This window comes from Danio rerio, chromosome 13 (genome assembly GCF_052040795.2).
Source record: "Danio rerio strain M-AB ecotype USA chromosome 13, GRCz13ab, whole genome shotgun sequence".
Taxonomy (NCBI): Eukaryota; Metazoa; Chordata; class Actinopteri; order Cypriniformes; family Danionidae; genus Danio; species Danio rerio.
The window spans coordinates 36,132,042-36,153,461 of NC_141033.1; the positions used below are offsets into that span (position 1 = coordinate 36,132,042).

The 21,420-nt window shown below is 36.0% G+C and overlaps 1 protein-coding gene across 2 annotated transcripts in view; it reads left to right on the forward strand.

The window, feature by feature from the left end:
• Nucleotides 1-21,420, forward strand: part of jag2a (jagged canonical Notch ligand 2a) — a 68,723-nt gene that overhangs the window by 19,336 nt on the left and 27,967 nt on the right. For both annotated transcript variants that reach the window (XM_087279547.1, XM_087279548.1), the window contains exons 4-9: nucleotides 10,660-10,914; nucleotides 13,654-13,714; nucleotides 14,977-15,107; nucleotides 17,090-17,209; nucleotides 17,361-17,474; nucleotides 19,568-19,681. In XM_087279547.1, coding sequence (XP_087135673.1) covers nucleotides 10,660-10,914; nucleotides 13,654-13,714; nucleotides 14,977-15,107; nucleotides 17,090-17,209; nucleotides 17,361-17,474; nucleotides 19,568-19,681 — 795 coding nt within the window. The remainder of the gene's footprint in view (nucleotides 1-10,659; nucleotides 10,915-13,653; nucleotides 13,715-14,976; nucleotides 15,108-17,089; nucleotides 17,210-17,360; nucleotides 17,475-19,567; nucleotides 19,682-21,420) is intronic.

Here is a 21,420-nt window from a genome sequence, read left to right on the forward strand (position 1 = left end):
TTAATGCAGCCAATCTTCCACATTTTAAAATTGATAAATAAAATCAGATTTATTTTGGGCTTTGCTGATTTTATAGTTGCAGTGGCAAATCTGTGACTCATTTTTTGTACTTTCTTGTTCAGAAAGTAGTAGGTCCACACATGTGTATGGAAACACAGTGTGCAGGACATATGACACATGGTGCAAATGTTGATGTGTGTGTATTGACTAACACAGATGTGTCCTGTTTTCCTCTTCTACTGCTGTGGTTGTCCATTGCTCCATAAAACAGAATGAATCTGTCAGGATGTACCATTAATGAAGGAATTCATGTTTTTCGCATTGGCTGATGATTTAGAAGCAATGAACACTATAAACCCTAAAACATGCTCAATGCGTTTGAAAAATTATTTACTTGAAGAAACAAATATATACTGTATAGCATTCAAATGTTTGTGGTCAGTATGATTATTCATTCATTCATTTATTCATTTTCTTTTCGGCTTAGTCCCTTTATTAATCTAGGGTCGCCAGCAGAATGAACTGCCAACTTATCCAGCACATGTTTTACGCAGCAAATGCCCTTCCAGCTGCAACCCATCACTGGAAAACAGTATGATTATTTTAAAGAAATTAGTTAGTTAAGGACGTATTTAATTTTGCACTCAAACAAAGAGTAGTAGAGCATTTCAATTGTAGAAGATTTCCTTAATTTACAAATTGTTATTTAGTTACAAATTAGTATTTTAGCACAGTTGAACATAATCAGTTAAACATAGAAACAATCAGGAAACTGAAACAAAACACAGGAAAGAAACACATCATAAGGCTTAAACAAACAAAGTGTTAGAAAGTACACTTATGTTATGTGCTTTTGGGTAAAAACTGGTGAGGGGGGAATCAGTTTAAGGAAATTGGAGGGGAGGATTGGAATCTGTGGATTAGGCAGAAACAGGTTTAAAAAGCAATTAATTGACTTTAAAAAAAGAGTAAACCCCTTGCCTTTAAATCGATTAGTTGACTTTACTTAATATAATAATATGAATATTGCTTTAAAATAAAAAAAGAATTGTGTGCATAATTATAACATTTAAGTTAGATTATCAGTACTAAGTTAAAATATTAATACATTTTCATTTTCCTTCGGCTTAGTCCTTTATTTATCAGAGTTCATCACAGAGAAATGAACCACCAACTATTCCGGCATATGTTTTACACAGCTGAAGCACTTCCAGCTGCAGCCCAGAACTGGGAAACACCCATACTCTCTCACATTTACACACACACTCATACACTATGGCCAATTTATATTTAATCCAATTCACTTATGACTTTGGACTGTGGAAGAAACAAAGAGGCCATGCCAACATGGGGAGAACATGCAAACTCCACACAGAAATGCCAACTGGCCCAGCTGGGACTCGAACCAGCGACCATCTTGCTGTGAGGCGTTAAGTTACAATATGTTTACTCAATTTTAAAAAAATCAAGTCAGCAAATCACTTTTAAGGCAGTGGGTCAAATGACTTTTTACAGTGTGTAAAGCGGTACACAAAAATGCTTAAACATAAAAAGAGCAAATGTCATCATACAGACCAAATCCTACTCCGATATACCCACCATCAATTATCTGTCAATTTATTTTTATTTTTAAACATCTATTATACTCAGAAGTAGTAGAAAGTGTGTGCACATGCTCCTACAGCCCTCTTTTTCTAAGCACCGCTTTACACCTCTCTAGACATTTTACATCAGATCTGCATATTTGCAAAGGTTAGTTTATGTTTATTTGTGTATGAATATCTAGTGTGGCTGTTTGTTAGCATGCTAGTGCCCTTAATGGGACATCGAGGTTGTTTTAGCATGCAAATGAAGGCTGTTTATACTTAGCGTGTCTTGTTTAAAGTCCCTTGAGAAAGTTTGGGTCTAAACAAAGAGCATGAGGTCATTGCCTTGTTAAGACATTAATTACTGGAGCTGCTCGTTATTTTCCACACATGTCTGTGAGCTAATTATTGTCTGAGCAGCTGCAACGCTACTATTCTTCACACACACGTGTAAAAGAAAACAAACAAACAAACAAACAAATACACCACTCCCAGTTAATCTTAAAGCAAAGGGCTGTACACTCTCTTACAAATACACACAGCACTAACAAGACCATGATACTGTATATTCATATAGGCAACTCTGTCTGACAATTGTCATTTGACTCTGTGCAAGGTGTTCATTTGTTTCAAATGGAGACAAATCTTATATAGATTGACTATGAGAAAGTTTGCATGCTTTTTTATTATAAATGTTCACTCAGATGAGAAGATGCTGAACCGTCAACTGATACAAAGGCAGGAGGTTTTGAGCCAGTGAATTACTGTTCTGAGTAGAAATAATGTTTACGTTAAACTGGGTTGTTATTCCTTGAAGGCGGTTGTTTTACTACTTGCAAATGGATTAGCATTTTTACTATATTGTAAAAAGCAGTTACTTTTCTTTAAAAAGTGAGTAAACCTGTTATACTGTAACTTGGAATGATTAAGTTGACATTTTTAATTACAAACTTTTTTTTATAATTATACACATATTTCAACACTTATTCATTTTAAGGCAGTGTTTACTCACTTATTAAAAGTCAAATCAACTAATCATGTTTTTAAAGTGTATGTGTAGTTTTTAAAGTTTTTGTTAAACATTCATTAAACAATAGATGATAAAAATCAAATGTAAATAAGTGATAAATGTAGTAAGAAGCAAAACTGTTTGAACAAAAAGGATTCAGTTTGCAGGTTCAGTTCTCAGGTTTTCAGTGTAAATTATTAGATTACTTTTACTGTTCACTTCTAAAATCAATGCTTTCAATATAATTTTACTGCCAAATTTCCAATAATCATTTAACATTTTTTTCCATAGCATTAGTGTTTTAAAATTTAAACTACAATCATTTTTACAGTGTATGAAATAACTTTTTCATATTATATCATATATAAATTTTTCAAATGATATTTTTAATTTTCATATAGTTTTTCATATATTTGTATTATTTTCAGTTATTAAATACACAAAATGCATGCTAATATTATTATTAATAAGACTTTAGATGCAAAAGCAAATGCAAACAGATGCAAATAAATGAAGTTTTCTTCTAAAATGCACATTTTTCTCAGGCTCCTGTGTGAAGATTCAGGCCCAGTTTATACTAATACTAGCTTTCGAGCGCCGAAAACTAAGCTTTTTGAAAATGCCGAAGAGGCTGTTTTTTTTTCTTTTTTAAACGTTGCTACTCCATGTTAATGTGGATGGGGGAAAACGGAGACATCTGAAAACGGAGGCGGGGCTGCAGACATTCGCCTGTTTTTTCTCAATATTAAGTAGCCTACACAAAGTTCAGACTTGCATCCTCTCCTTGTAAATTCAGACTTGGAAAGTGAAAAAGAAACTCCCAAGGACACGTTGGGTGAATCTTCAAAGGGAACAGTGTACTTTAAAACCTCCTTTACATCACCCTGGCTACATTGTTTTCCTGTCTTAACAATAAAATTAAAACATGATATGAGGAACTGCTTATTTTCATTTTAATATTAACAACTTAACAGACACCAAAAATATCGCTATATATTCATATGACTGTCATCTTCACTGTGTGGATATTTATAACAAAACGGAGCCTACAACATCACTGCCTCCTTTCATTTTCATTAAAAATACGAATCATACCCTCTTTTGCTGAATATCAGTTTTAATAATCAATAATGGTCATTATAAAAGTATAATTTACAATAAGTTTATACATTATAGGAAATAAAGGCAGGCAATCAGTCAAATGTGCAGAACCAAAGTACGTGGTTACATTAATATATTAACTTTGCGCTTAGCCAAAACATGTTACGTGAAAACAAGTAATAAATTCAAAAGACCAAAGTCGGGGAATATGTTGTTAGATATAGACAAGATTATTGATTTTATTTGTGTAAAGCACTTTGAGTCTTCAGAAAAGCGCTATATAAATGTAAGGAATCATTATTATTATTATTATTATTATTATTATTATTAATTATTATTTAATATCATGTTTAGCAATAATAGTCAGATTAGATCCAGCGGCAGATTCTTGATGAACAGGAGCAGCACATGCCAGAGTCTGTGTGTGTGGTCACGTGATGTGCGTTTTCAGCGATGTAGTCTTGATGGAGATTGGTTTAGAAACACTAGCTGAAACGCCAGTGTGGGCACGGATCGTTTTCGTTCTAAAACGCCGTTTTAAAACTAAAAGGTATTAGTCTAAATGGAGCTCAGTAATTTCACTTTTATGACAGAATAGTTTATTGTCATTGTATTTAAAGTGAAATAACTGGACAGAGACATGTGCAACTGCAAGGTTATTTTGGGTGAATCTCTCTTATGCCATTTAAGGCTTTTGCACCTGAACTCTTTATTGACATATTTTTTAAATAGAAATCCTCATCAAAGCAGCTGGTTTCTGTTTATATCTCTTCAAGAGTGTATCCTTGACACCCAAACACTTATCTGCTGTCAGCAAAAGATCAATTCATCATCATGGCGTCAGATCTACCTTTATCTTTTACAGGCGTTATCTTCAAGGGTGTCTTGCAGAATTAGCTCACAGGTATAAATCAGGTGTTAAAGTAATAATAAAAAAATCTGGCTTTAGATGTAAAGAAGCTGTTTTTGCAGTTTTCAAGGCATCAGGTAGCGGCAGGAGCCCTTGGAGAAGAGGGTCCTGCGAGGCTGTTTACCTTTCAGGAAGTCCGGCTCTGCGTTTGGACTCTAAACAGTTGTTCTGGCCAGCAGGTCACATTGTTCATGTATCGTCAAGGGGCGGAGAAAGCGACATTATTTTGTTTCGCTTGTTCTGTAGTGCTGGCTGGCAGATCGTTAGCTGGTAATAAAGTGGAAAAAATTCGAAAGGGAAGTGGACGTTAAGAAAGGTGGGGTACATTAAGAAAAGGTTGGAGAGAGAAAGGGAAAATCTGGCCTTTTACGACTATTTGGTCTATTGTTTGTGATCTGTTATCATTGCAGCGATGGGGGCCGAATCACACCCATTGTGATGGAGGCAGTGGAACAGAGCAAACTGGAGACAGACTAATGGAAAGATGTGAATAATAAGACAGAAAGAAAATAATAGGAAAAAAACAGAAACTAAGAAAAGATCCTTTTGTTTTTAAGCCTAACAGCAGCCATCATCTGCCTTTTTTATATCTAAAGCTGCTGTTATGAGCACACTGTAAAAAAAGCAGAAGTTGAGAAAACTTAAAATTTTTATATTTAGCTAAACCTACAATTGTATGTCCCAACCCAGGATCTTTCTGATTATGTACAGTACCCCTATATCAATTTTTGGAAATCACCAAATACGTCCCAGTAGCTACGCTTTTTTGCAGTTTTTGTTTTTGCGAATCCGCCTCGGGCCGCTGTGTATGCTTTTTCAGATCTAAAATTTCTCTCGCTAGTTCCATTTGAACCTGCTGTTCTCACGTAAGTCCACCACAAACCGCGTTTGAATCACTGACTGACTGACTGATCAACTGACCAATCCCCCCAGGCAACCTTTTTCCTAAACCCAACCGCAGTATTTTTAAAAGGAATCCAGAAAACGAAATGCCCTTATGGCAGCCTAATTTTTATTTCTGTTTTTGTCTTTCCTGCTTTCTGCAACTGTTCTTCACTAGACTCGAACCCCGTTGTCGCGGTCAATTCCCCTCTGCATTTCTGGACAAACTGGTCACAGTGGAAAAGCCGTCCACATGGAGCTAAGCAGTCAGCTGTTAAGCGAGAAAAGGAATGACATCATGCCGCCCCGTAGCGTTCATTTTAAAGACAAAACGCTACATAGCTCGCGATCTCCAGAAACGTATGTAAGGCTACGTTCTCAGAATGAACCTGTGGGTATGTTGAGCTGACTAGTCCTAATAATTTAAAACTTTAAGTTTACGAAACCTAATAGTTTAAGTAACTGCAAACAATCAAAAGTTGAGAAAATACAAAAGTTTAAGGCAAAATTATGTCATTTTTTTGGGATTGAAAGTTATTAGACTAAATATAGATTTTTTTAACACTTCTAACATTAAAACATTGGTATTGTGTCGCCAACCTGCTTTCATGTTCCTAGATTGACATCTATGTTGATCCTGGAATCACATTCCAATCAGCCAATAAGAATTAAGGGATAAATTACAGTTAAAGTTAAGTTTAGGCTTACCTTTAAGCTTATACACTATTACATTATTGTTATCCAACTTTTAATCCCATCTGATTTTGGGAATAACTTACAGTTGTAGTTGGGTTCAGGGGTAAGGAATAAGTATAGATTATATTTTCGAACAAAAATGATGTTCCAGGATCAACATGTATGTTAATCCAGGATCGCATCGTACTTTGCAAAATCCTGATGTGTAGTATTGTGTTGTCTAAAAGCGAAATGGAAATGTCTGAAAACATGGCGCCACCTACATTGTACTCAAACACGGCTATAAATCCAGAAAAACAAAGTAGGAAAAAACCTGAAAAAGTAGTCTCTTTGATTTTTTTTCCCAATAGCTGTTTCATAATCTGAAACAATGGTGAAACAACTGATTGCTTGTTTACCATATTTAATGTGCGTAAGATAAAATGTATACAGGTATATAGTGTTTTTTTAGGTTAAAATTGTAAGAAGCAACAAAAAGATTTTCTTCTTCAGAAATGCGCTCAAGTTAATGCACAAGTAGTCAGTTTGAATTGTAATTGTGTAAAGTACACATCCCCCAAAATAATACTTAAGTACAGTAATCAAGTAGAATTACTCAAGTATTTCACACCCCTAGTTATGAGTTAAAGAGAACTGAAGTCAGTGATGTTTGAGCATGCGGATTAACATGACTAATCGCAGTTCAGTTCATCAGTTTACCTGTATGATAGTTAGAACTGTTATTCATGTGTGCGCGAGTGTGTTCTTGAGCTGAAGATAAGCCAGAATCTCTCTCTCTCTCTCTCTCTCACACACACACACACACACTTTTACACACACTTACACACACAGTGACTCTACCCAGTAACAGCCTCTAAGTGTCTGCTTCAGCTTATAGAGAGTGAGTGATTGGTGTGTATTTTTATAACTAATTGCTGTAGATGAATTAGGAGATGAGTACTAGATTTTTATGTATTCATAAGTGGGGGGAGAGTGAGAGAGGGGGAAGAGACAAGAGCAAATGGGGGGATGGCACATTTGATATGAAAAAGAAGGTGTCAAATTCCTTTTTTTAGTCAGAAAGTAGGAAAGTATGTCAAAGCTTTTGTTCCACTTCTGGAATGGTGTGTCCATTTAAGGAAGAGAGCAAGTGGACTGAGATGGGGCGAGGGGTGATGTGGGCTGTGGGGAAGGACGATTTATCGAGCACCTTGGCCAGCGGTCAAACACAACGACCTGTCAGGAATGACATTGCTGGATCTCTCAGACTTCCTCAGATTTGATATCCGACAGGTTTATCTGGCTTTTTCAATTATTTTTAATGTATTCGGTTTAGTGTGACTATTCAATTACAAAGATTGCATTATAATTGTACATATAAATATGCAATCTGTTTATCTGATGCATATTTCATAATGAAGCAAACACTTTTATAGTTTTTGTAACTATTAATGAAAAAAAAACACATTTCAAAAAAGCTTCCTAGAGGTTGTGCCAAAATAAAAGCTCTGCGATTAAACATCAACAAACAAGTACTTTATGATATATAATAATAATAATAATAATAATAATAATAATAATAATAATAATAATGGCGATGCAATAGCACAGTAGGTAGTGCTGTCGCCTCACAGCAAGAAGGTCGCTGGGTCGAGCCTCAGCTTAACTTACTGGAAGCATGATATTCATAGCAAGGAATTTTTCACAATATATCTGATAATATTTTTTTTTCTTCTGGAGAAAGTCTTATTTGTTTTATTTCGGCTAGAATAAAAACAGTTTTTAATTTTTTATGAACCATTTTAAGGTCAAAATTATTAGCCCCTTTAAGCATTTTTTCCCATGTTGTTTCATTGATTGTGATTTATTTAAATAATTATGTAAATCCAGCCAAAACTTTTGTGAGTCAAAGTTTCCTCACTTTCCTGACAGAAAGAACAAGTATCTGCTATATCAGTAAATTGTGAGATAACTGTATTGACTGGGTATATTTTGTGTAGAATTTTAAAATGACCTAATTTTCCTTTGCTTTGTTTGGGAGTAGATCAGTTTGATATAGCACTTGGACTCGGAAGCCTCTTCGTGTGACGTCACACAAGTGGATAAAAAGAGTGTAAATAAAGAAATGTTTAAGAAAACTGATCTGCCACACTTTGTAACGTAATATGCAAATGAGTCTCAGGTAAGTGATTAGATGTGTGATGGTCATGGGATCCCTAATTCAGTCTTATCTGGATCCCCATCAAATCCCCAGATGATGATATTGCTAATTTAATCAGGTGTGAATTTCTGGTTTGGAATGGAAAGTGCTGCAATGTGAGAATCTCAAGCCAACACCCACCGTCATGAGCAGCGCAGATTAGATTGGAATCATTGTTGATGTTGTGTTCTCTCGCTCTTAAAGATGCTGTTTTCTCCACACACCCACACATACAGACTTTCCCTCTCTCCTACATTGTGACCGCGCTTGTTCACAAGGTCACAGTGTTTCTCTACGCTTTTCGAGAGGGACTTTGGGTGTGTGTGTGTTTTCTTGGGGAAACTTCCTGGTCTGTTCCTGATTGTATTATTTCCTTACTGGCTCCCAAGCTGTCTGAAACAAGTGTGTGTGTGTGTGTGTGTGTGTGTGTGTGTGTGTGTTTGTGCGCGTTCGAGCGTGCGTACGTGTGTGCGTGCGTGTGCGTTTGTTTCAAGTCACCAGTGGTTCAAGTCGGTAAATATAGAGTAAAAAAATAAAATACAAATATTTGTCACTATAGTTGACTGATAACATTAAGATCTGCAACTTTTTTTTTGTATCACATTCTTAATTTTTTATGTTTACATATAAAAAAGGTTTCAATTGCAAAAAACTACATTTATTGAACAAAAGTAAAACAAAATAACACAATCTCTTCTTATATCACCCTTTAAATAAGACTGTTAAGAGATGGTCGCAATTTTGAGATATATGAAGAGATATAGTACTATATACAGTAGTTCTATATTCCTACTCATTATCTGCATTACATGATTTTACAGTGATTAAAAAGATAATCTTTAAGACAGGACTTGCTGTATGACAGTTTTACAAAATGAATGCTAAAATGAAAGAGAAAGTCAGTTTAATGGGGAAAGTATTGATCAAATAGGCCCATTGATTGAAAGTTTGTGAAGAAATGTCATGCTCCCATGTAAAATATTTTGTAGTATTTTCAAAATACAAAATACTGTATTTTATTTCGGTACATCTGTGGCTGCTGTATTTTGTAGTTTATTTTGATACATGTAAATTTCAGGTATTTGGTCGTTTATTTTAAAATACATTTCAATGTATTTTCCCCATGCCTGGTTGGGGATCACTTGTGATGCAGAGGACTCAGGCAAATGTTTTTTCTTACGTTTGCCTTTAAAATCATTATTGGTTGCGTTTAAGACCGGGACACACCAAGTCGGCAATCAGCATCTGGCTAGTTGGTTTTGTGTGTCCCACATGTCGCCTCTTGTCAGGTTTATGCCAGAGTTTGTTGGCCTGATTAAGCCTGTTAAAGAGAACACTCTGACTGGTTATTTAGCAACATACCTTATAAAATAATTTACCCTGAGTAATATATTCCAGATGCGCAAAAATGTAGACATTGCCCTCCAGTGTATGTATCATCTGAGGGTGCATTCACACTAGACTATCCGAACCATGCCCGGGTACTTTTTCCGGTTCGTTTGACAAGTGTAAATGCTCTGGATCATGCACAGCTGTTGTTCAGTTTGCTGGCTTTGGCCCAAAAGGAAGTTGTGTGCCAGAGCATGGTTCAGTTGGGCTTTGGCACAGTACACTGGTAGTGTGAATGCAAAGCACGGCTGAGCCCAAAACTGATGACGCGGCATCTCTTTTAAGGGACTGTTTTAACTGTATTAAATAATTTTTCTTATTTATCAATGAACATGCAAACCTCTCACTGCACGTCAGCTGCAACTTCAGCAAACCTCCTAATATATGCAGCACGAGGACTTTTATCATAATTTCTGAGCATCAAAATTTGTGGATCTGTTACACAAAATATTTAACTGTGTCACTAAATTCCAAACGACTAAAAATAATGCAAAAAGCAATATAACTGAAGCAACGTCCACTGTGCTGAGCGAGAGTGCTTCTCTTCCTAAACAGTCGCATCATCGATGACGTAAGTGTGCTCAGGCTCGAAAGGTAAAAAAATGCAGTGTTAGTGAAGGCTGTCAGGGGAGAGTGGAGGGGCGAAAAGAGAGCTTAGGCAAGGTACAAGGCAACTACTACCTAAACATACAACAAAAGGCATCTGGAGCAACTTATTAAATGTTTAACAAAAATATCAGCTGAGGCACCTTTTTTCAATGAGCCTGGATGCAAAAAGCCCCAAATCTCAAAAACTGACAGCTGCACAAAAAGGCTGTTTTAGTCTATAGTGCCTCATCTGAAGCAGGAGGACAGCTTGTGAACAATTAATCAACATGACTAACCAATGCATTTGTGTTCTTCACAGGTGATGATCAGTTGATTATGAGGAGTGTGAATCGTGGAGAGATGAACCCTGGAGAGGAGCGACAGGTCATTCAACACAAGGGCCGAACAGCCAGCATCCAGTACAGTGTGCGTGTGCGCTGCGACCGACATTATTACGGCAACAAGTGCAACAAACAGTGTCGGCCCAGGGATGATTACTTTGGTCATTACACGTGTGATCAGTCTGGCAATCAGCAGTGCATGGAGGGATGGACAGGGCAAGACTGCAAGCAAGGTATGTGAGTGTGTCCATGAGCTCATGCATATTGACACTGGTACATGTACAGTTGTCAGAATTATTAGAACCCCTGTTTATTTTTTCCCCAATTTCTGTTTAATGGAGAGAAGATTTTTTTCAACACATTTCTAAACATAATAGTTTTAATAACTAATTTCTAACAACTGATTTATTTTATCTTTTCCATGATGACAGTAATTAATATTTGACTAGATATTTTTCAAGACACTTCTATACAGCTTAAAGTGACATTTAAAGGCTTAACTGGGTTAATTAGGTTAACTAGGCAGGTTAGGGTAATTAGGCAAGTTATTGTATAGCGAACAATCAATTAAACTAACAGCTCATAATAAAATTGAAAGCAACACGGTTAGGCCGTCCATAACAAGTTTAAAAGTTATTCAAAATAAAAATACTTAGTGTTCAATCAACTTTTTCATTCTTTTGAAAAGCAGTGACAGAAATTGTAGGTTATGTGATGTAGTCAGCTAGGCATCTAGATCATTATACAGGTAATCTAGTAATCTTAAAGCAGAAACATGAACTTCCAACTCACAATGACATCTTGGCCATGTACACTGCAAATTTCAGGAGTGGCAAATGTTTTTAAAATACAAGTGTATTTACTCAATTATTGTCTAGAATGTATATGGAACATAGCTAACACTCAAAAGTACACAACTGAATGTGTTTTAACCATAGTGAAATTTCATTCATTTTCTTGTCGGCTTAGTCCCTTTATTAATCCGGGGTCGCCACAGCGGAATGAACCACCAACTTATCCAGCAAGTTTTTACGCAGCGGATGCCCCTCCAGGCGCAACCCATTTCTGGGAAACATCCACATACACATTTACACACACACACTCATACACTACAGACAATTTAGCCTACCCAATTCACCTGTACCACATGTCTTTGGGGAAACCAGAGCACCCGGAGGAAACCCACGCAAAGGCAGGGAGAACATGCAAACTCCACACAGAAACGCCAACTGAGCCGAGGTTTGAACCAGCGACCTTCTTTCTGTGAGGCGACAGCACTACTTACTGCGCCACTGCCTCGCCCATAGTAACATTTGGTGTGCACAATTTTTTTTTTACCAATTTAATATTACCACACAAAGCGCATGTTATATTTTGCAATATAAAAACCATGAGTGACAGAGGCGTCATGTTTGGTTTACACTTGGAAGGCTGCATCTTAGAGTGCGCTCTTCAAGTGTTGCCAAGCCCTCTTATTATAAACTTCTTTAGGCTTGTTGTTTAGGCTTGGCTCATAAATCAATCAAGTTTATTGAGTCGTTAAACTGGGCAGATGCTAGTAGCTAATATTTTGGTGTTTTTCTTTTTAGTTTAAAGTCTTTGGACTTATTTTGATTCTATATGAGCTTTTTCTGCAAGATCTGTCACGATTCAATCAATTTCTGATGGACAAAAAGTCCCATCCTACATTTTATTTCTGTTCTTGTTGTTCATTTGGATTGCACCTTGTACAAGAAAAGAATAATGCATATTTTGGTTTCATTCCTGACATTAAAATGTATGTCATGCAAATAGATGCAATGACTGTTGTTGTCACCCTGGGCAGGGATGGTAAACAAAGGTGTGTGGTTGCAATTTATATACAAAAGTTCATTTTAAGAAGCCAACAACTGATTCATTAGAATGCATTAGGATATTCTGCACATCTTGATTTCGCCAAGTAGGACTTGATCCTGGATTAACATCCATGTTGATCCTGGAACATATTTGTTGTTCAAAAATGTAATTCATACCTATTCCCTACCCCTAAAACCAACCATAGCTGTAAATTATTCCCAAAATCAGAGTGGATTAATAGTTGAATAACAGTCATGTAGAAGGGCATAAACCTAACCATAAACCTAAACTTAACATAAATGGTAAAGATATTCCACATGTCCTACTTGGTGAAATTAGGTTGGCAGGGTTATTATAGTAAACTAAAACAAATCATCAAAATATTTTTTTTTTCATTGAGAAAAATATAATATCAGTTTAACTAGAATGACTAGAGGCGAGTCAGTGGCGCAGTAGGTAGTGCTGTCTCCTCACAGCAAGAAGGTCGCTGGGTCGCTGGTTCGAACCTTGGCTCAGTTGGTGTTTCTGTGTGGAGTTTGCATGTTCTCCCTGCGTTCGCGTGGGTTTCCTCCAGGTGCTCCGGTTTCCCCCACAGTCCAAAGACAAGTGGTACAGGTGAATTGGGTAGGCTAAATTGTCTGTAGTGTGTGTGTATGTTTCCCAGAGATGGGTTGCGGCTGGAAGGGCATCCGCTGCGTAAAAAACTAGCTGGATATGTTGGCGGTTCATTCTGCTGTGGCGACCCCAGATTAATAAAGGGACTAAGCCGACAAGAAAATGAATGGATGGATAGAATGACAAGAATAAAATGACAGACACCCAAAATCAGTTCAAATGAAACAGAAAACAACAATAAATTAAAACAAAAATACCAATACCAATTAAAACTATAATAAAACTACAAAAGGAACTCATTGATACTAACAAAAATACTAATATGAAATTAGTTTTTCTTTTACTATTAATACATTCAGTTTTTGATACAATTTTGATACCTAAATGTCCAGTCTAATCAACAATACAACAGCTCTGTCATGTCAATAAATTGGTGATCACAATCAAAATAACCATGTCTAAATGAATGGAGAGCATCAGAATGTAATAAAGCTCATTCATATTTCATTCATGTCTTTCAGCTATCTGTAAGCAAGGCTGCAGTGAGCTTCATGGAAGCTGTGAAACACCAGGAGACTGTGTGTAAGTGCTCTCTCTCTCTCTCTCTCTCTCTCTCTCTCTCTCTCTCTTTAATCTCAGGTTATGGATCCTGAAGAGATGAATGAGTCTGTTCGTTAGAGTAAAATTGTTCCACACACACATCACACACATTTGACGGCATGCATGTCAGCTTTAAATAGTAGTGAATGAGCTGAGCAAACAACTGAAGGATAATATGATAATATTAGCTCCACTGCCCTCATGAATGGCTGGCTATATTCAGAATTCAATTCTAGGTTTATTACATACTACAGAGAAAATCAATGCATCAAACATTTCAAAGAATCCATGCTACTGTTAGTCCTTCACGTTAGCAAGTTCACTAAGCTGTCTTGTTTTGTTGAGCGATGATTCTTTTCCTTTGCTGTAATTCAGCCATCTTTTAAAGTATGCGAGGTGGAAATGACCTTTGACCTGCTGTCTGACTGGAATTCTTTGCAGTCAAAGATTAGGAAACAGACAGAGGTCATGACCTGTGTCTGCTACTGGAAATAAGTTTACACTCTTGTATCCATTAGAGTTACCGGTGTAGTGAACATATGCAATGGGAGACACTACCAGAAGCGCAGAAAAACATTTTATGTTGATAGATGAACAGATAGATACATATGTAGATACAGTTGAAGTTAGACTTATTAGCCCCCCTGAATTATTCGACTCCCTGTTTATTTTTTCCCCAATTTCTGTTTAACGGAGAGAAGATTTTTTTCAACACATTTCTAAACAATAGTTTTAAGAACTCATTTCTAAGAACTGATTTATTTTATCTTTGCTATGATGACAGTAGATAAAAATTTTACTGGATATTTTTCAAGACTCTTTTATGCAAGTGACATTTAAAGGCTTAACTAGGTTAATTAGGTTAACTAGGCAGGTTAGGGTAATTAGGCAAGTCATTGTATAATGATGGTTTGTTCTGTAGACTATCAGAAAAAAATAGCTTAAATTAACTAATAATTTTGACTTTAAAATGTTTTTATTCTAGCTGAAATAAAACAAATAAGACTTTCTCCAGAAGAAAAAATATTGTCAGACATACTGTGAAAGTTTCCTTGCTTTGTTAAACATCATTTGGGAAATATTTAAAAAATAAAATAAAATCTCTTTAACTGTACGTAGGTATAGATTTAGCTTAGAGAAGCTTTTGTATAAACACACACACACACACACACACACACACACACACACACACACACACACACACACACACACACACACTTACTTATGCTCTGTTTGTATTACAGGTGTAAGTATGGATGGCAGGGCCCATTATGTGATGAGTGTTTGCCGTATCCAGGTTGTAAACATGGGACCTGTGTGAAACCCTGGACGTGCACCTGTGAGAAAAATTGGGGTGGACTTCTGTGTGACAAAGGTAAGTGATACTTTTAAGTAACTACAGATGCAATTAACTGAATAAATGAAAATAAAAAATGTGTACAAATATTTTAAGTCTATATAGAAAATGTAATTATGAATAAAATAAAAAAAGGCATTGCTATTTAAAAGACTGGGGGATGATAAGAACATTAGGTCACGCTTCATTTTGATGGTCCGTTTTCTTAAATTTAAGTTATATTACATCTACATGTCTACTAATTCTCATTAGATTATAAGTATAAGACTGTTAGGTTGAGGTTAGAGTTGTGTAAGTTGACTTGCAAAGTTTTTTATAGGCAGTTAAATGTTTGTTTAGCAGCAGTATCAACAGATATTAAGCAGACAGTCTACTAATACTTAAATGGACCGTTAAAATAAAATGTTACCGTAGACTAATAATTTATACAGCAAGGATGCAATAAACTAACCGTAACTGAAGGTAAATATATTTATGTCGCAGAAGATTTCTGTCTCAAATAAATTGACCTTTATATGTATTAAACAATCCTGAAAAATCACAAAAATATGAAGCAGCTCTATTTTCAACATTGATGCTAAGAAAAAAGTGTTGTGACACTGACGATTAGAGTAATGATGCAGAAAAATTAGCTTTGCTCTCACAGAAATAATAAAACAAGGATGTTTAAATGATCTTTAAACACAATTAAATCAATTATGCAGAACAATAATATTTTACAAATGTCACATTCTCTGTCTGTTTGGACTTTTGTCCACCATAGTTTTCTTTTTCCAGTCTCCTGTCTGTTTTGTAGTTAGTTTAAGGTTTTCTTGTTGATTAGTCATCCTGATTTTGATCAAGTGTGTCTGAGGTCTTCTTACATGCAGAGTGTCCTAAATCACATATTTCCCTATACTATATACTGTAGTATATGAAATAAATTATGTAAGTTGAATAGTACACACACACACACACACTGATATAGTAATAGTACTCGTAAACTGTAGGTGAGAAAACTGTAGGTAAGATGTACTTGGATGATCTACTTCTACAAAGATCCTAAATTACACATCTAATGGACAATTTACTATCCCTTAGGGAGGCCGAGTAAGAAGTTTTAAGAAGTAAAGTGATGCAACAGATTGGAAGAAGGTCATGTGATAATGACAACTTTGTGGATGTAGAACATCTAAATTCCATTACTACTTCCATACTACTCTATATATTAATACTATATAAAAAGAACATATGTTTACAGTGGTTGTAAAGTTCAGATTAGAATTAAGGAGCATACTTAATAAAAACAGTATGTGCCACTGTTTTCTGTGTTCTTTGTCTTGGCTTTTCCTAAAATGGCTTGTAGAGTATGCTGAAATCAGTTCAGTTTTTGCTTACACTTTATTTCAATTTGGGTCCAGCTCAGACAGTTAATCAGTGACAGCAATGTTACTATTTGGTTACACTTTTTTCCTTATGGTCCATTTGACTATTAGTAGACTTTCTGCTTAATATCTGTTGATGCTGCTTCTTCAAGAAATATTGACCTGACTATAAGAAACTTTGCAAGTACATATCAACTTACACTAACCCTAACCTAACAGTCTACTTATGATGTAATGAGAATTATTTGGCACATAGATGCAATGTAACTTACAGTAATTCAACAAAACCATCAAAATCGTGACCTACTATTTTTCTATAGCCCAACAAATATTACTATTACAACAGCAATATTAGTATTTCACCAGACCCCAAACTAATGTTATTTTAACATAACCAGATGCAACCTTTCACAAAATAAAAAGTAAATAACTTGTATGTGAGATTGCTAGTGACCTGAAACATATTACTTAACTAAAAAATGTTTAGCTAAGATAGTAAATGAATGCAGCTGAGGTCTGTTCCCTCTCACTTCAAACATTCACTGACATCCACGCACATTTTTCTGCTCTGAATGGACTTGTTCTGCTATATTCTTTCCTGCTGCAAAAGAAAGATCATGTTTTGTTTCTCCACAGATCTGAATTACTGTGGCACACACAGTCCATGTGTAAATGGAGGCACGTGTTTGAATACAGAGCCGGATGAATATTTCTGCTTGTGCCCTGAGGGCTATTCTGGTGAAAACTGCCATATCTGTAAGAAAGCTTTCTGATACTGCTGTTATATAAGTATGTTATAAATGATTATAAATGACTTCATATTCCAACATAGATTTATTTACATGCACATATACAGCATATTTGTTATTTTACTGTATACCAATATATGTGTGTTTGTATCATACAGCCAAGCATGCGTGCATGTCAAACCCTTGTGCAAATGGTGGGACGTGTCATGAGCTGGCATCAGGATTTGAGTGCCTGTGTCCCCCAGGGTGGGACGGCCCAACTTGTGCTAAAGGTCAGAAGTCACTCACATTACTCTCCACGAAGCAGACTGTAGAGTGTTGCAGCAGTGACATTAAACCTGGAAGATTAATTTACAATCCTAGTTTCTTGGATTTTTCTATGCTGTAATTTTGTTTTCAGTTAAAGAGTAAAAAAAAGCAGGGGTTCCCAAACTTTTCAGCTTACGACCCCCAAAATAACAATTCCAGTGACTTGCCACCACCAGTATCCTCAAAGGTAGTTATAAACATACACAACAGTAGGAACTATATAAATAAGCTTATTAACAACACGAAAAAGTACAACAGTCTAATGCTGTGTTCACACCAGACGCGAAACGCGCGGATAAATCGCGCTATTCGTGCGTAAATAGCCACGTGAACATTTACAACCATATATTTGTTTAATGTAATATTAACCTCACTTAATGTGAATGGTGGGTAATGTTTACAGCACAAGACTATTCTTGGTTGAATTTCGGAGACGATCTTTGGAGACTTGGAGATCGTCCTCTGTTCAGTCGTTGCCTTAATTTTCAATGTACGTGAGTGCCGTAAAGGTGTCAAACTTAACATTGAGCCATAAAATCACTCTATTGCAACTAACACTATTGCTGTGTCATTAATCTAACGCAATAACCCCAGGGGTCGCAATCCAATGGAAAAAGAATTGAAACGCTGATAACTTTTTATTTGCATGTTGTTTTTAGGTAACTTTTAAATACTATTTAAAAAATATGGTAATTGTTATAGTTTAATAAAATATATTATATTTTTGGAAATCCACCTTCCTTTTATTAGCAACTTGATTTTTTTATTATTATGCACTACTAACTCCAAAATGTGTGTTTTCTGTATACATGTAGCATGTTGGTGTATAAAATCATGTTAAAGGGATAGTTTGTCAAAAAAAAATTTATTCACTCTCTAATACACTAGTACTCACCCTCAAGTGGTTCCAAACCTTCATAAGTTTCTTTTTTTCTCTTCAACACAAAAGTAGACCTTTTTTGAAGAAGACCTGTACACAGTGACTTTCAGAATAGGAAATATATATATAGAAGTCAAGTTACAGGTTTTCATCTTCCTTCAAAATATTTTATTTTTGTTTGGTATAAGTGAAGAGTTAGTAAATTATGCCAATTAGATTTTTTTTGGTAATCTATCTAACATGGGCTTATTCTGAAAACGTAGCCCTATATACATTTCTAGAGATTGCGAGTTATGTAGTCAGAGCTATGAACAATACAGGGCGGTATGATGCCGTTCCTTTTTTCGCTTACCAGCTGACCGCTTACCTCCGTATGGACAGCGTTTCCACTGTGACCAGTTTTTCTGGTAGCTCGACATGTACGTCTGCGGATTTGAAACACTGAGCTTGACCGTAACAACAGGGTTGGAGTCCGGTGAAGAATGGTGCCAGAAAGCAGGTAAGACATAAGCTAAAAAATAAACTGAAGAAGTAAAAGTAGGGTGAGAATGTGGTAAAATCTTAAAACATGGTAAAAATCAGGCTGCCACGAGGGCTATTGTTTTTTTATTTTATTTTTTTTATTGCTTTTGAAAATACTGCGATCGGTTTTAGGTAAGGGGGTGGATGGGTCAATAGGTGCATTTAAAAACAATATTGATTGGATTTAGGGGAGGGGGAGGGTGGGTCAGTCGATCGGTCAGTGAGTCGACAGTGGCCTCTGGTGGATTTACCTGAGAACAGCAGGTGCGAATGGCACTCGCTAGAGAAATTTGAGATCTAAAAAAGCATACAAAGAGACCTCTGGTAGATTCGCGAAAACAAAAATTGCAAAAAAACATACGTTTTTTGCTCTCTCCAGAAATATATAGAGGTGCGCATAATCAGAATATACCAGGGTTGGATCTATCCCTTTGAAAAGTGAAACATCCAAGAAATTTAATTTAACATTCTTAAAACAACAAATAAGTCTAACACGTCTAAGAACATCATACATACATTTTTTTCAAATAAATCAGCCCCATTTAATCTTCCAGGTTTTAACACCACAACTTCTGCAATCTGCACTTTTGGCAATTATTATCTATGTTTATGTAAATTTTATGTAAATTTTATGTAAAAAAACACATTTTTCAGACAAAGATGAGTGTGAGTCAAACCCGTGCTCATATGGAGGGACGTGCATTGATCTGGAGAATGGCTTTGAATGTTTATGCCTCCCACAGTGGACTGGCAAGACTTGTCAAATAGGTGAGTCCTGTTGTTTTTGTTTACCATGTTTATATGACTGATTTAATTCTCAAATATACTGAAAACCGAATTTAACTGGGTCGTACCATGTTTAATTATGGGGGCCGCATGGCTCATTACAGTTCACTCTATAGTGCTTGCTTAGTGTAAATGACTGTTGATTTTACACCATGAATAACTCTCAGTTATGCGAGCGTGTATCTCTGTGTGTGTGTGTGTGTGTGTTTTTTTTTGCAGGTGCATGAGTGTGTGATATGCCTGTAACTATGTATATATGTTGGCATTGTGAGCTTGTATGTTTATTTAACCTGAGTTTGCGGGTATGTACTGTATGTGTGTGATATGGAATTTTGTCAGAGGCCATGCTGAATATTATCTGTAACTGGACCCAGGTGATTTAAGTGAAGCTAAATATATCAACAAGCCTGGCAACCGCCAAGACAGGGGCTAAATTTATCTTTTTGCAGGACTATATTAGAGTAATCGTGGGGTGGAGAATTAGGCTGAAGAGGGGTGTGGTGGAAGGACTTTACACTGCAGGAAATGCTTTATAACCTGTAAACAAGCACAGTGTGTTATTGTAGACATGGTGTCTGGTTATAGGAGGCTGGTTGAGTTTCTCAGATAGCCTTTTAGTCTCAGGTGTGGAGCGGCAGGGTTACCTGTGCTGGATTAAAGAGGGAGTTTGATTTCATCCAGGGAACAGCATTGGTTCTGTGTAACCACAGTGCCATGCACTACTTTTATTTGTTTACTTTATAGACTACCTTTTAACACATTTTTGCCTGTGTGTGAACTTGTTCTTTTAGAGCAGGATTTCCCTGAATGGGGTTTGTGAGGGAGGTGCTGGGGGTTTACGAGTTTAAAAAAAGCTCATATTTAAGTTGAATTTAATATAGGAATAAATATACAGTGATATACAATAAATGGGTGTCACGGTGGTGCAGTGGGTAGCACAATCGCCTCACAGCAAGGTCACTGGTTCGAGCCTCGGCTGGGTCAGTTGGCATTTCTGTGTGGAGTTTGCACGCGGGTTTTCTCCGGGTGCCCCGGTTTCTCCCACAAGCCCAAAGACATGTGCTATAGGCGAATTGGGTAAGCTAAATTGTCTGTTATGTATGTGCGTGAATAAGTGTGTATGGATGTTTCCCATGATGGGTTACAGCTGAAAGGGCATCCGCTGCTTAAAACATATGCTGGATAAGTTGGCAGTTCATTCCGCTGTAGCGACCCCAGATTAATGAATGAATGAATGAACATATACAATATTTGTGGTATAGTTTAAGGATATTTTTAAATTAAAGGCTGCAGATGACTGTGTAATGTGATGTGCTGCATATTTCAAAGTAGAACAAGCAGTGCATTTCATTATATATAATTATAAAGTAATTATTTAGAATTTTTACATTTTTATAATCACATAAAACTGACAAAATAATCAATTGTGAATTTGTGAATGTCATTCAATTATGTGTCATTAAATGAATATTAATTTTATAAACTTGTATCTGTAAAGTTAATATTTTAGGGATAAAGGTTTTAGCTAACAATTTTTATTTTATTTAGTTATTTATTTTTTGTGAACCCTTGTTTAAAAGAAGTGTTTCTCAATATTTTTGGCTCCAAGGCCAAATGCCCACACAAGAGTATTCATGGACCTTATGACTTTTACAGTTGTTTGGAATGTACTGAATGAGGAAACATCTATTCACCATTTCTTCTCAAATAAAATATCTTAG